General features: G+C 40.1%; 1 protein-coding gene across 1 annotated transcript in view; it reads left to right on the top strand.

The window, feature by feature from the left end:
• Positions 1–13,972: 13,972 nt before the first annotated feature.
• The window catches only part of DUSP19 (dual specificity phosphatase 19), a 4,752-nt gene continuing 3,288 nt past the window's right edge, over positions 13,973–15,436 (top strand). The window contains exons 1-2 of the mRNA XM_057389838.1: positions 13,973–14,256; positions 14,343–14,389. Of these exons, the coding sequence (XP_057245821.1) occupies positions 14,037–14,256; positions 14,343–14,389 (267 nt within the window). The 5' untranslated portion in view covers positions 13,973–14,036. The remainder of the gene's footprint in view (positions 14,257–14,342; positions 14,390–15,436) is intronic.

Raw genomic sequence — 15,436 nt, 5'->3', positions numbered from 1 at the left:
AGGGGCCTGTGAGGGGTTTGGGGTGGAACCGCGAGGTGTGCTGCGAAACGGGGAAAAATGGACACTTTCCGCCAAAGTTTATACCGAATAAGGTTATGGATACCCCATCCCTGGAGGTGTTGGCTTTGAGCAACCCGCTCTGGTGGAAGCTGTCCCTGTCAGGGAGATGGGAAGAGATGGTCTTTTAAGTCCCTTCCAAACCATTCTGTGAGTCTACGAAAACCCCAGTTTTTTACTTAATCAACTTCACTTTTTTTTATTTAATCAACTCCTTTTTTATACTTTGGCCACAATAACTCCATGCAGCACTACTGATTGGAGACAGAGTGTCTGGAAAGCTGCCCAGCGGAAAAGGTCCTGGGGGTGCTGGTCAAGAACAGCTGAACCTGAGCCAGCCCAGGTGAACAAGAAGGCCAATGGCACCTGGCCTGTATCAGAAACAGTGCGGCCAGCAGCACCAGGGAAGTGAATATGCCTTTTTATTTGGCACTGCTGGGGTCACATCTCAAGTGCTGTGTTCAGTTCTGGGCTCCTCAGGAAAGATRTTGAGGTGCTGGAACTTGTCCAGAGAAGGGCAAGGAAACTGGTGAAGGGTCTGGAGCTCATGCTCCCACAAGGAGCAGCTGAGGGAGCTAAAGTTGTTTAGTCTGGAGAAGAAGAGGCTCCAGGGAGACCCCAACACTTTCTGGACGTCCCTGACAGGAGGGTGGAGTGAGGTGGGGGCCAGTCTCTTCTGCCATGCCAGTGAGAGAATGAGAGGACATGGCCTTAAGTTAAGACAGGGGATATTCAGATTAGACATAAGAAAACATTTTTTCACTATTCAGGTGGTCAGGCATTGGAATAGGTTGCTTGGGGCAGGGTGGAGTCASCACCCCTGGAGGTGTTTAAGAGGCATCGGGACCTGGCACTGGATGATGTKGTTAGGAGTTACAGCGGCAGTGCTGGATTCACAGTTGCACTGGAACATATTAAAGGTCTATTCCAACCTTGATGATACTATGTTTTTTTACTTAACCAACTGAAATTAAGGTCGGGGCCCAGTACTGCGCAGAGTAATAGTGATACATTGTCACTGCTGGTGACCCTTGCTTTCTGAGGGCTCTTCCATCAGCCCCAGAGCATCACACCTGCYCTGGGAAGTGGGAAGAGCCCAGGGACACCTCTGRAGGTGCTGTCAGCAGCCCCCACACCCCATCAGGATGCTGTCACATTCCCCTGAGCTGTTGCTCTAGACCAATGTACAACAAATTCAGAGAAACGCCATATCACCAATTAGATGAGTCACATCGCTGCTAGTTCTTTTTTTCTCTTGAAGCCACAGGAATTAAAGCATATATTTTTAAGGAATGGTGAGATTTCTATGCCATGAATGTCATCAAGAGACATCCAGGAGAGCCATCCCTTATTGCAGCTACTTAGGGAGATGATTGCAGTGCTGAGAGGCCAGCACAACCAGCAGGGATGCAGGGATCCCCAGTCTGGGGAATGAGAGGCAGGCTTAAGAATTAACCTTCTAATCTCTTTTCTTTTTTTAATAGTGGCACCACCATCTGTGTCTTTTTTGCATATTAATGCTTGTATTTAATTTTCAGTTCATTTTTTTGCCTTAGAAATCAGAATCAGTCTCAGTCTTTCAGAGATTTTAAACTAATTGATTTTAGAAAGCATAGAAATGAATGTGAGAAGCCTGAATATAGTTAAATTGTTACTGACCTCTCTCTTCACTTAGCAATCACAAGACAATTTATGATTCAGAATAAAACCAGGAAGCAAGAACTTAGAGTTCCAATCTGAAGTCTGCTATTGACTCATTCATTGGCCTTTATCAGATGTTTTTATTTCTCAGCTTTGTGTCCAAGAGTCAGGAGTACCTAGCAACAATGTTGTAATGATTAATTAGGTTATACCTGACCTTTCACTAATGGAGTCTACGGAAAAGACGGAAAATTCAAATTGCTATTTAAATTTATAAAGCATAAATTGCTATGTAATTTATTATTAATAAAAARTATTTATAGTAATCTTCCTTCTCCTACAATTTATTTTTAAAGCATCAAATGTAATATTTCTGGTTGAAACAAGGATGTTTCTCATGTAGTTGCACTGCAAAAAAGAATCATAGAAWGGTTTGAGTTGGAAGGGACATTAAAGATCGTCTCATTCCAAACCCCTGCCATGGCCAGGGACACCTTCCACTAGACCAGGAGTTCTGTTTAACCTGGCCTTTAATATTTCCAGGGATGGGGAATCCACAGCCTGTTCCAGTGCCTCACCACTCTCACAGTAAAGAATTTCCGCCTAATATCCAACCTAAACTCACACTCCTTCAGCTTAAAATCATTTAAGAACAAAAGCTACAGCTGAGAGCAATTTTTTTCTTCCTCACCTACATACCTACAGCTAACATAACAGCATCCCAAGTTTAATTTCATATTCAATTATTTTTTAGCTGTATTGGATGTTCTGGAAGTTTCAAGCAGTAACAATCACAGTATTTGTAATTTATATATAGCCAAGCAAGTGGAATGATTTCACCAAGCCAATTCATTGTGAGTTTTTGTGTGTCATATTGAAACATCTATGATGTAACATCCTCATATTTCTTCTTCTGAAATTAGTAGAAAAATTACAGAACACATTGGAGTCAAAGTTACTTGGTTTGATAAGGCTTGTGCTTAACAGAGCTCACKGGAGAACTCTCAAGCTCTCTGTAACTACTTGCATTGTTTTTACTGTCAGACATCTCCATGCTGCACAAATAATAGGCTGCAGCACAGAAGGGAAAARTTACTGACTCTCCCCTTTGTAGTAGAACCCTGTTTTTAAACCCTCACATTATTCAGCAGCCTGAATTCAGGTCCTATCATAAGGAGCACCTTGTGTYACTATAATTTTTTTTTGTAAATAGTGCCAAGTTAGCTGCACTTCTTGAAAACATATAGAATATTGGAACAAGGAAAGGATCAGTATCAGCAAGAAAGAATTTGTGACACAAGGAGTTTTTACTACCATGAATCATATAGACCTAATACTAAATTAATTATGTGAATTATCACTTGGATACACACAGACTTTTAACAATGCKCTTGGCCAATATCAATGTGTGTACTCAAGCACTTCACAGTTTTGTCACCAGTTTTAATGGCAACAGTGTTAAGTCCATGTTGTCATACTACTTTTGCTGCAACTTGATGTAGAAACTTCAGGGATGCATGTAGACTTTCCAGCAGGAAGATTTATTGCATATTAGATCACAAAAATGTCTGTACCACACAATCTACATTTACCAGTCTAGCAGCAAGCAGTGGAAACACAAGTTTTGTCAGTAACAGCACAGGTCTTACAGGTATGGCAAAATCAAATTAACAAGAGAGAAAGGCTAAGAATTATTTTTAAAACACACAACTTCTATTTGCTCRGTGATTTATTAATGATTAAAATTTAAATAGCTTTCTATATTTATTCTGAAAGTACGAGTTTTGGTCAGGTTTGAAACAGCACTTCAGATTTGGGTCAAGCTCAGCTCTGGTCCTTTTAAAGTCAATTCTCTGTTCAGTACAGGGTTTAATTTGCTAATCACTATGGGGTTTTCAGACAGTAAAGGAAATTATAAAATCATTTGGGCTGGAAGGGATCTTAAAGATMATCTCATTCCAAATSCCTGCCATGGGCAGGAAACATCTTCCACTAGATGAGGTTGCTCAGAGCTCCATCCAACCTGTCCTTGAACTCTCTAGGGATTGGGTAGCTTCTCATAGCTTCTTTGGGTAGCCTGTTCTGGTGCCTTACCACYCTCACACTGCAGAATTTCTTAAGTATCTAATCTAAATTTCTTTTATTTCAGTTTGAACCCATTCCCTCTTGTCCTACCACTACMGTTYCTGAGGAAGAGTCCTTCTCCAGCTTCCCTGTAGGGATACTGGAAGGCTGCTATGAGGTCTCCATRCAACCTTCTTTTCTCCATGCTGAATAGTACACAGGCATTTATACTTTTCTAGCACTGCTATTTTAAAACTTATAGTGGGCAACATACTACTGCAGAGTAGGTTATGTTGCCACCTAAGTCTTTGCTACACTTATAATTTACATCTCTGCAGTAGCAATTTTTTTCCCTTTCCTGTCTGTTTTTCCTTAGTTTAACTTCTGGCTTGGATTTTCATCTGAAATGGCCATGTGCTGGCCAGCATTTTCAGTGAAACGGCAGTCATCAGCTGCATTCTTCATGAGCAATCTAGCACAGTCCACTGCATGACTTCTGCCCCTTTGGCCAACAGAAGTCAACAAGCAATTTTTACAAACTTGTCTTGTTCAATATCTCCTTTTYGTGTAGAAATAATTCAAAACAGGAAGACAAACTAATTTTAACAGACTAGAATTTTTAATGGCCACCATAACCCCAATTATTTGGGTCATGTCTACTATTTATTTGTTAATAATACTTAAGTATTTATTATATTATTGAACTTACATGTAAAGGCACATAAGCTGAATAATTTACCATACAAAGACGATAAAATTGTTAAGAGATCCTAAAAACATAATAAATGGCATTGAAAAATACAATTGCCTTAATCAGATTGAYTTTTAATCTTATGCAAAGAAGCAAYAGGTTTAMAAGATCTATCATACTCACTAAACCAAACTGACAGATACCTTATATTTCAATCTATAATTTTCTTGATGAATCCAAACCTTTTTCACTATTTAATCCATCACAAAGSCAGCATGTCTGCAATTTCCCATGTTCTCTTCTTTCCTCTCTTTAAAGGTATTTGGGCATTATTTTAATCTATTCTCTCATTAACATGCAAGCTCACACATGTGCCAGGTCCCTGCTGGTCAGTTATGTGTGTGCCTGGCATCCTTCTGCATATGAGAACACAGCAGTTGCTCAGAGGTGCCAGACCTTTGAACTTAAAAGAACATGAATATGAGAGAGGAAGGACATAAAAGGGGTGTGCAAAGTCATTTTTAAACAGATGATAAATACCATAGCAGCTATTCTTTCGTGAAGTGCAGACACCTGCCAGTTTCAGAATGCACGAGCATTCCTGCTCATACTGGAGGGACAAGTAGGACACTKCTGCTCCAGGACTACTAGCCCAACACAATGTGAATGAGTCTCGACCAGCAGAGAAACAGGATGCCACCAAGATTTGAGAAGCAATTTTCTCATGTGTCCCAGGTCCATGACTAATCCATGATGTTTAAATAGCTAATCAAATGTCAGCCTGCTGGCTATAGAAGAGAGACTGTAAAAATAAATGYGTTTACATGTGAGTTTGCAGCATGGCTGAACAGAATGAGCTTAGAGGGCATTGGTGGGCCAAGACTTGGTCTGCTCCAACCTGAGACACTGCTTAAGTTTAGAGCAGAAGACGAATGAAGATCAAATTGTTACATTTCAGAGTTAGCATTRCAATCAACTCCTGCAGAAACCATTGGGCAAATGGATTAGACTTTTCCCACTGGCTACAAAGTTTAGGAGAGCTGTTATAGTTTCGGAGTGCTCACACTTCCAAGAATTGTAGCTAAGAACTGAAGTTCAGTGGTTATTAAGATAGCGGTTATTAAGATAGTGGTTATTTTTTWAATAAAAAATTATGTGCAGCCATCAAATTTACGTCACTCAATAAAAACAGATGGGACAAATCTGCATCTTAACTTTAACGTTCAAATAGCCTAGTTCGAGATCTTCTTTGTAATAAGATGCAGAAAATTTTGCTTATGGGGAAACCTGGTACAGTATTTTCCCTTAAGGAAGCACGAGTACTTCAAAAGTACTTACTTCCTAATGATTTGCTCTCTAGGGAAACAGTGCATGACTTCCTTCACTGAAGCAGAGGACTAGATATCAAAGAATTTGCTTGTGTAGGTGAGTTAAACARCTTGTATTTTGTGTATTTAACTTTTTTTCCAACTTAAGTAAAACTGTTAAGCATTATAAAGCAGTATGTGAAATAAGACAAACACAATTTTAAGGATTTTTAACAGAAAATAAAACCATTAATTAGAATATCTATACCAATCATTACTAATGGATTTCCTAAGACATATTCGTTCTACTGTATTTAGAGCTTTCCATATACGTTTCTTTAGTGATGAAATGTTTAGGGTTTTAGTGTTGTTGTTGTTGTATTTAGGGCTTTTAAATTTAAATTTTTTTTAAGGATGGTAATAGCCTAAATACCTTTTAATATGGTTGAAAAAAGTTTGGTTKATAGGTATAGCTCATTATATGTATCTTCCAGGTTTGTTTTGATTTGCTTTCCCTGCAATATTTTTTTATGATGATAATGAAATTGTTAATGATCTAGCGTTACTCACAAAAAATAATCACGTCTAATCAAGAAAAAACTTTTCCCTTCATACTGTTCATGTCAAAAATATTTTCTTGTTCAACTTGCTGAATTAACRAGGAATTAAAACAAGGAATGCCATTAGCAAAGTAGAATCAGAGATTTCATCTGCTGCAATTAATGAAGCTCATTGTTCAGAGCTGGACAGAAAACAGCCATTATCTTATGAAAAATTGTGGAGTTTTAATATTAAGGTGAAGCCAAGAACACTCAGTGCTGCTCACAAAGAGTCATTGACTGGTACTTCAAATACTAGATGGCCTTTTTGGTAGGACATTTGTCCTGTCAATCAAGTGCTGCTCTTCAGTGAGCTTTGGGTGATTTTGTAAATGTAGTTAAAAATGTGGGATGAAAAAGGAGGAAAGGAAATATTGTTCATGACTTGTTTTTACCAGGTAGTCCCCAAGGTAAGAAATCTTCCAAAATTAAATGTTAACAAGATAGTAAATTAATTACATCAGRTCTTTTCATAATGACATCCAAATCTAATATTCTACTATTAGTTCAAGTCTAAATGATTTATATGTTTTTTCTAAAGTTAATCAGTTAACATGGCTACATAGCTATGTTAGCTTACATGAAGCTAACAGGCTTCATGAAGTCCTGAACTTCATTTATGGTCTCCATAGAGAAATGAATATATAAAAAGAATCAAATAATGAATTAATTACTTTAATAGACAGTTGGAATGGAAGCTTTTGGCTACTTTAAAGGTAATGATAAAGCAAGGTAAGCTTAGGAACAGCTTTTTCCTAAGTTTAGGAACAGCTTTTGAGTTCAAGCAAAATAMTTCTGTACTTTCTTTACTGAAATACCTGTCTGTATCCTGTGGCCAAAGAATGGAGCACTGAGGAAGAGMATGAGGACAAGCACATATCACTGCTTCTGCAGAGCTTAGTCTCAGATGCCAACAGGTTGTAGCTCAGGGACTTTGTGAGCCAGAGACACTGTCTTGCATTTAATATTTGTTGATCTACTTCTCTTTTATGAMTGTATCAGAAGTCTGGACCTATGTAAACTTCTAGAATCCTGTAGCAAAGGCTCACTTAGCTTAACTGTGCTTTGTMTACAAGAATTTAAAGAAAAAACATAGTGGAATAGAAGTTATTAGGCAGCTCTGGGCTGGCTGGATCAAACTAYAGACATATAATGAGATAGGGCTTGGACAGCTTAATTTTCCTCCCCTTCCTGCAGGGAACTGCTTCCAACACACAAATATCAAGCCCAATGCAATGTTAGTGATGTGCTAAGGTAAGAAAAGGGTATACAGAGGAACAGTATTCTCCAGTACTTTTTTTTTGATGGATGTGAGATGCTGTGTTTATGCATGTTCCACTTTATCTTTACCCTACTTATAGAAAGCATTTCATCATGGTGAACAGTAAGAGYAGAAACTACTTACATGTCTAACTAMACTRATCTATAAAATAATTTTCCTACTGTATTTGTTTTATGATCCTGACTAGAAGATATAATGGTTTCCTTCCTGAACTCTGTGAAACAATAAAAAACTTGCTATGCTTCCTGCTTCAAATGGTAACATTAATACTTTATTATGCCTGTGGAAGCTACACATTAACAAAAGCTATATATAAGATGCTACAAGARCTCTGAAATTAAATTTGATTTTTACCTTCTTTGATTTTAAGTTTTGAGGCTGTAGGCTTGGTGTTCAGAGAAAGAGAAATTCTTGTGATTTCGTTTCCTGAAGTAGCTCTCCTGTCTTTGAATGACCACTGAAATAAACCTGTAGAGAAACAGAAAGGTTGTGAGACATATTAATTGCATTTTTGCAGAAATAGATTGTTAAAAGTTGGGGTACAGAATGGATATTTGAGTATTCTGACAAAAAAAAATCCAACAAATTAAGAGCAATCATAATAACCATCGAAAAATTGTAACTTTACCTTTTACTTCACCTCTGCAGCATAAAATGGAGAAAGAAAACCATGTCGTAAAGGACTTGAAAGTATTACAGAAACCCACGTTAATATCATCTCTCACAGAAGAGCTCAGATTTTCTAATTTCTTTTTGAAGGTCTTGACTTACACGCTTTTTTCAGGCTTTACTGAGATGTTAACTTCTCTTAGGTTTGTTTTTCTGTAGTGAAGGTATACTCAAAAGGAATAACACACAAAAGGTRGAGAACAACTGCCTTGGTGATGGATAGTCTGTGCTAACTGCGTAGTTAGTAATCACTCCTTTGCAGAGCAGCCAGCCTGAATGGAAGGTATTCTATAATGGGTATTTTTGTTAAAAATTTCTTGTAGTCTCCTGGTATTGTTCCTTTCCCYGATTATCTTTGCCTAACTACTATTGAGCTGACATACCTGGTTTTACACCAAGCTACATGAACACATGAACAATTTATATATACATGTGTGTTTGTATATATACATATCTTTATCTATCTGTTAGCACRTGACTGCAGAGAAGCAAGTTCAAGTGCACCTGGAGAACAGAAACCTGAGCACAAACGGGAGTGGAATTCAGATCCTACTTATGTTACATGGACAAGAGTAGTGCCAGATCTTCCTCACATCAACAGGTGTCCAGGGGTACTCCCTTTGTCTACTAAATATGTTAGCTTTGCATTCTACCCTATTCCTCAGTGATTCTCATTAAGCACAATCCCTGACACACTATAAAAGCACACATCTTTAGATCAATGATTCTGCCTGCTCATTTGTATGGATTGCTTACCAAGTGTGATGAGAGCAGAGACGAATGCCCTGGTAAGTGTTTTTTTAGGGCCATGCCTTTGGTTATGGGTACAATTTTGCTTCTGGAGAAATGTTCCTGCAGCAATATGAGGAGATATGCCAGTGGAAACACCATTGGCTCAGGACAGCTTTATAAAAACCAGCAAACTATGCTGCTTGAAATAAAAAGATTAAACAAAGAGAAGCTGCCTACCCTTCAGGCCAGGTATAAAAGGCAGTGTTTGAAGAAGGTTCATAGACATAATACCATTAGGAGCAACCAGTGGGCCTCTGTTCACAGTCTTTAGCAGTCTGGACTGGGCTTCCATATTGCACCTTGTCAGAGTAAGATCACCAACTTGGTCTCCCAGAGTCCGAAGAGCTGAGGAACTGGCTCTGATTCTGGGCTTGACCAAGAGGCATTCTCTGCTCTTACCTAACACACTGCATAGATAAAGCTGGTCAAGAATGATGCAGCACACATTAGCAGCATGGCTTTAATGGATGCTTCAATTTGTATGCCAAAGGAGTATAGGAAGAGAGGATATGTAAATGTGTGCTTAGGATATACACTTCCCCTTACAGTGGAAAACCTTCTGCAGTAGTAAATGAGCACCACAATTATGAAGAAACAAAGCACAAAAATAGGCACAGATGACTCCCACCACCTCTGGCTTCACCCCATTCCCACACACAAGTAACTGCACTTTGTTTGGCCAATAGGGTCTAGCACTTCCAATGTGTTACAAACTGGCAGAGCCARAAATCCAGAACAAACTAACACCTTTCAGCAAAGCTTGGCTTGCTAACAACCAGGTCACGGTATGTGTAACTGCAACACTATGTGCARGAATGCTCTATTAACTTTCTGTACACAGCCTTCAGCATGGTCCTACTCCCCATTTGGACCAACTACTACAGAAACACATTTAAAATATTATATACTTAATCTTCCCCTGCCTTCACCCCTTATTCCTGCCATCCTAGGAAAACACCCTAAAAGTCAAAATAATTGGCAAACTTACAGTTTCTTAGGCCTTCACAGTTCACCTCAGCAATTATCTCAGTACACAAAACTGAGAATCCTTGTGGACTTTTCATTCTTCACTATATTAAGTTCTGGAAGAGTCCTTGCTACAAATTCATTCTTCCTCATAAAATAACATTTCATGACTTTGTCTGCACTTCACTGACTTTTCAAAATCTCACTTTCCAGTCAGGACTCCACTTGCAATAGATTTTTCAGGCACGTTACTGCATACTAGAACAAAGGAGTGAATATCTGCATCTTCATTCAGGATGTTACTGCATACTAGAACAAAGGAGTGAATATCTGCATTTTCATACAGGATGTGGGACAAAGGTATACAATCAGACTGGAAAAGAGGACAAATAACTATCCATCAACATATCTTGGACTCTAGTTTTCTTCCAGAATATCCTTCCCTACCAGATATTGGCAAGTCTAAAGGATGAAAAACAAACTGAAGAGAACAAAGGAGTGGTTGTCTCAGCCAAAACCTCTCTACATGAAGGAAATGTCATGGAGGCACAGATATGGGCCACTGAAGAAAAATGGGAGCATGTCATACTCCAGCCATCCTGCCATGTACCACTTGCCCTATAGCTCAGGATGTGAATGGCCCTGAGCTTGTGACTCCAAACTGCTGCAGAAAGGGAAAAGCCAGCAGGAGTAGGCATCATGTCTTGACAACTTAGCAAAACTGAAACCAAGTCTCTGCTCCAGCTAAGGGCCACCAGGCTGTGTGGTACACAACATCCTGGAGTGTATGAAGCAGGTAAGTCATTGCTAGAAGTGCTTATGTGTGTGTTGGCACAAATGGTGGTGAAATAGTCACTCTGAAGGAGGCTACTCCTTCCCAAGTCATCATGGACAGGAGCTGCCTGTCCCAAGGGRTCCATGTACCACTGAGTGCTCTGATGACAATCTGTCATATGCAGTGAAATTTCAGCAATTTAAACTATCCTTTGCACTTGTTTCAAGTATAAKATCATCTTTCCTGAATACTGCCATCCCAAAATAGCACAGCACACTTCTGAAAAGGCTTATTTGAACAATGACATTATTATTTCCCTCTCTCTGTTTTAAATACCTCCTCATGCATTCCACAGTCACACTTGCATTTCTCACCACCATACTACATCCATGATTCATAGTTATCCAGTCACCAACTGGTGCACAGGGTTGTTTCCAACTTCTGTTATTTTCAGCTAAGGAATGTAGAGTCTGCAGCAGAGCCATTATCAGAGTTAGATATTAGCTGACAATATTTCAATTTTCTCCCCCATTTCTCTTACTCTTCAAAGCATCTGGTAACTACAGTTTGAAATGTGATGTAATTAGTGTACTAATCCAATTCCCCACTTCAGTTAAATTACCAACATAAGAATCAACTGTCATTTTCCAGTGCATTTTACAATCTAGCTCAACCCTCTAACATACGCATTTTTCAGAGTGCGAGGCTGTCAGAGGTAAGCTCAGCTGTCTGGAATATCTGGTTATCACTTCTGATAGAAACCAGYTCTTTTGCATCAATATGTACAGGCAGACCAAAATAATAGTGGAAGGAAATAGATACAACAGAGAGATGATGTACTGCCATATGAGGTTTTTGAATATGCACAAACTGCTTTTAATAATTACAGTACACATTTCTTAGTTTGTACCCATAGAACGGGTTCTGCTTAATTTCTTGACAGACAAAACAGAAGAACATAACCTTTAAAATTATTTAAAACTACTGCATTTGCATTGATATGTACCTTATTCAGAACCTGAAGATCCAGAAATACCATAAATGCATTCAGCCAAGGAAGTAGAGAAAGCACCCAGCTCCTGCCACGCCTTTAGAAAAATCTACTCTCAACAAAGCATGCAAGAGRAAGTGTTCATCAGTGAACTGAAATCCCAGGTTTAAATTCAAACTCATTATTATCTTTTATCCTGTAAGGAACAGTATTAACAACATCATCATAAGAAACAGAGTCTATGAATATTCAAGCTAGATTTAATGCTATGACATGGGCACACTAAATAACATGACGCTAAGTCTGCATATAAACGTCTTCGGAGTGTTTGGATTTCCGACAGAAAAGTGCAGYGCAGATTTTATGTCCAGTAGGGACCCCTGGTGTTAAAAGCAGTTACAACAAAGATCAACATTCCTAGCAGAAAATCAATCCATTACTTTGGAAATAGCTGTCTTTCTGCATCCATCTTCCTCCTCTGAGATTAAGAAACAACACCTAGTTGTATTATTAGTTTAATTGTTAGTAGTTTAATTGTGAGTGTCTTATAGATCKGTGGTAGTCTTGCAAATGCTTACACATCACACCCTGTACTCATAGAGGCCAGAAGTTGGCTATTAAGCCCCTGGTTACTCCAAGAGCAGGCTACTGGGGCTGGACTGCAARCAAATTTTGCTAAGRYCTTGCAAATTTCCTGACACCAGGCYCTCTGCATTTTTGCAAGATACCTTACCAAAATAATTGGTAAGGCCTTAWGAAAAGAAATGAATTAATCAACTTCTGCATCATTCTTGTTTCAAGTCAACTGCTATGAAGCACAGCCCACTTTCAGAGAGACCACATATGCAGAATGTTATAAAACCTTTTACTTGTACTTAAAACTGCCTTTACATCTGATCCAGCCGAGATCTTTGTTCTGTCCCTCTCCCTACACTAAGCATCTTCTTTGATTTTCTCTTAGTTTAGACTTGAGTTCCTGCAGACTGTGTGTGGAGCATTCTGCCTTTTTCAGATTACCTTGATTTTATGTCTAATTCCCRTTAGAAAAATGCCTCTGGCATTCCCAGGAATAATTAATGCTTTGGCAGTTCCTGATAGCACTGTTTGCTTCTCAAATTGACATGGCATTTGCAGACCTCTTCTTATGGAACCAAGTTGACTTTGTTCTGTACTGCATTTTGAGGAGCTACCAGGAGGATCTTTTCAAAGTCATCGTATCTGTCCAACATAATTTGAGGAATATTATAAGAAGGGAAGTACTGTAGTAATACATCCTTATTCTATAAGCCAGCACAGAGGATTGTTAAATTGAAATGTATTTCTGGTAGAATTTAAGTGTAGAGTGTTACCATATAACTTTGCAAACAAACATTTCACACACTTACACACCCTTCTGTTATCTGAAGGGACATACAAGGAAGAGGGATTCTTTGTCAGGAACCTCAGTGATAGGACAAGAAAGAATAGATTCAAACTAAAAGATGGGAAATAGATATATGGAAGAAATTCATTACTGTGAGGGTGGYGAGGCATTGGAACAGGTTGCCCAGAGAAGCTGTGGATTCACCTTTCTCTGGAAGCATTCCAAGGCCAGGACAGGGCTTGGAGRAACCTGGTCTAAYGGAAGGTGTCCCAGCATATGGCAGGGGGTTTGAAATGAGATGATCTTTAGGGTCTCTTCCAATCCAAATTATGCTGTGATTCTATGATTATGTACCACCTGTGGAACACTACAAACGATACACAGTAGAGAATACCTAAAAACATGAGCATAAAGTCATTTGGGAATAAGGGGAAGCAATCTCTCCTGGCCTCCCTTTTCTTCATTTTGCCTCTTTGGTAAATATAAAAAGCTGATTTTGTTTAGTCTTTGGTCACTAGTCAAATGACTCTGGGGGAAAAATAAAGCCAAGATATCTAATTCTCATCTTTTCCATTTCGCTACTTACAATGCTCTCCCATGCTTYCCAACAAGCAGGTCCCAATGAGAGTCAGACAGGCGTTGCTGCATGGCCTGTTCTCCAAATCAGCAGGGCACTGGTAACATGTATTTTCGATTTGAAGACTGCTTTAGTTACGACAGAAGGGGAAGGGAGGGCTGGTGCGCTCTGAGCACCGCCCCCGGGGRRCGCGTCACGGGCGGSCGGCGCGGTGCGGGGCGGTGCGGGGCGGTCGGCGCGGAGCGSTGCCGGCAGTCGCGCCATGCACTCCCTCACCCAGGAGATCCGCAGCTTCTCCAGRGCCAACCTGCGGAAGCAGCGCACCCGCGTGACGACGCTGACCGGCCGCAGGATCATCGAGACGTGGCGCGGCGCCTGCCTGCACATGGAGGAGGAGGAGGAGGCGGCGCCCGGCGGCGGTTTCGTGCAGGATCTCAGCGCCGATCTGCAGGTCGGCGTGGTGAAGCCCTGGCTGCTGCTGGGTGAGTGGGGCTGGGGGCGGMGGGCACGGTGCCGCCTGCCGGGCAGGAGCTCAGCGCAGCCACGGGCACGCTCTCTCTCTCCGTAGGGTCGCAGGATGCTGCTCACGACCTGGAGACGATGAGAAAGCATAAGGTAACGTTACATTGGACATACAAATGCATCTCGGGTAATGCGTGCAGTGAGCATCTTTTGTAAGTTGAGAATTCTAAAATATTCTCTAGCAAATCTGAGGAAAACTGTATTCCACTTGCATTTTCAAAAAGCTGTTCCGTTRGCAGAGGAATGGGTTTCTGTTGGCTTCATGAGAAACTAAAATGCTTTCAGAGAATCCCAGAATCTTCCAAGGGACTTCTGGAGATTATATAGTCGAAACTCCCTGCCAAAGCAGGGTCACCCAGAGCAAGTGACACAGGAACGTGTCCAGGTGGGTTTGGAATGTCTCTAGACAGGGAGACTCTATGACATTCCTGGGCACCTCTTCCAGCGCTCAGCCACCCTCAATGTAAAGTTCTTCCTCATGCTGAGATGGAACTTCTTAATGTTTTAGTTTATGGCTATTGCTTCTCATCTTATTGCTAGGTACCACTGAAAAGAGTCCTGCTTTCCTGCAAGAATGATGATTGTTTAAACCTGTTTAATGGAACAGATTCCTATGCTGTCATATGCATTTCCACTTCAGACACTAAGCAGCRCATTCCCCCTGGCCTTATGCGGACTGATGAAACTGGAAAAACAAAGCAGCTTCTCTAAATCTGTCCCAAACTTTTGTTTTTTACTTTTCTCTGTTGCAGTCATAGGGTGAATAAAGCCTTTGGACAGTCGTGCTTCTGCAGKGCAGGGAGTGTACCAGGTTGGAATCTGGTGCCATATAATGTCACTGCACTGTAACTTAAAATAACCCACAACCTGGTTGTAGCCTGGACAGAGCAAAGATGGCAGAGGTGGTGTCRCCTGCCAAGAAAAGGTGTGGTTTACTCTGAAATCCTTCTGCTTCAGCAAATGGTTCTGGTAACTAACCAGAAGGTGCATTAAGCTGATGGGTTAGGGCAGGCTTGAAATTTGAATTATTGGGTGGTCTGTGCTCTCATTCCTATTGATTTCTCTTTTTTTTTTTTTTTTTTTCTTTTTTTTTTTTTTTTTTTCCAACTCCCTTTTCTGCTGAAAATCCATTTTTAGTCT

This window comes from Malurus melanocephalus, unplaced genomic scaffold, assembly GCF_030028575.1.
Source record: "Malurus melanocephalus ecotype Western Australia unplaced genomic scaffold, MMel_1.1 scaffold_20, whole genome shotgun sequence".
In the NCBI taxonomy this organism is placed as follows: domain Eukaryota; kingdom Metazoa; phylum Chordata; class Aves; order Passeriformes; family Maluridae; genus Malurus; species Malurus melanocephalus.
Note: the sequence above shows the minus strand (reverse complement) of the source record. Positions and strands in the feature narration are given on the sequence as shown.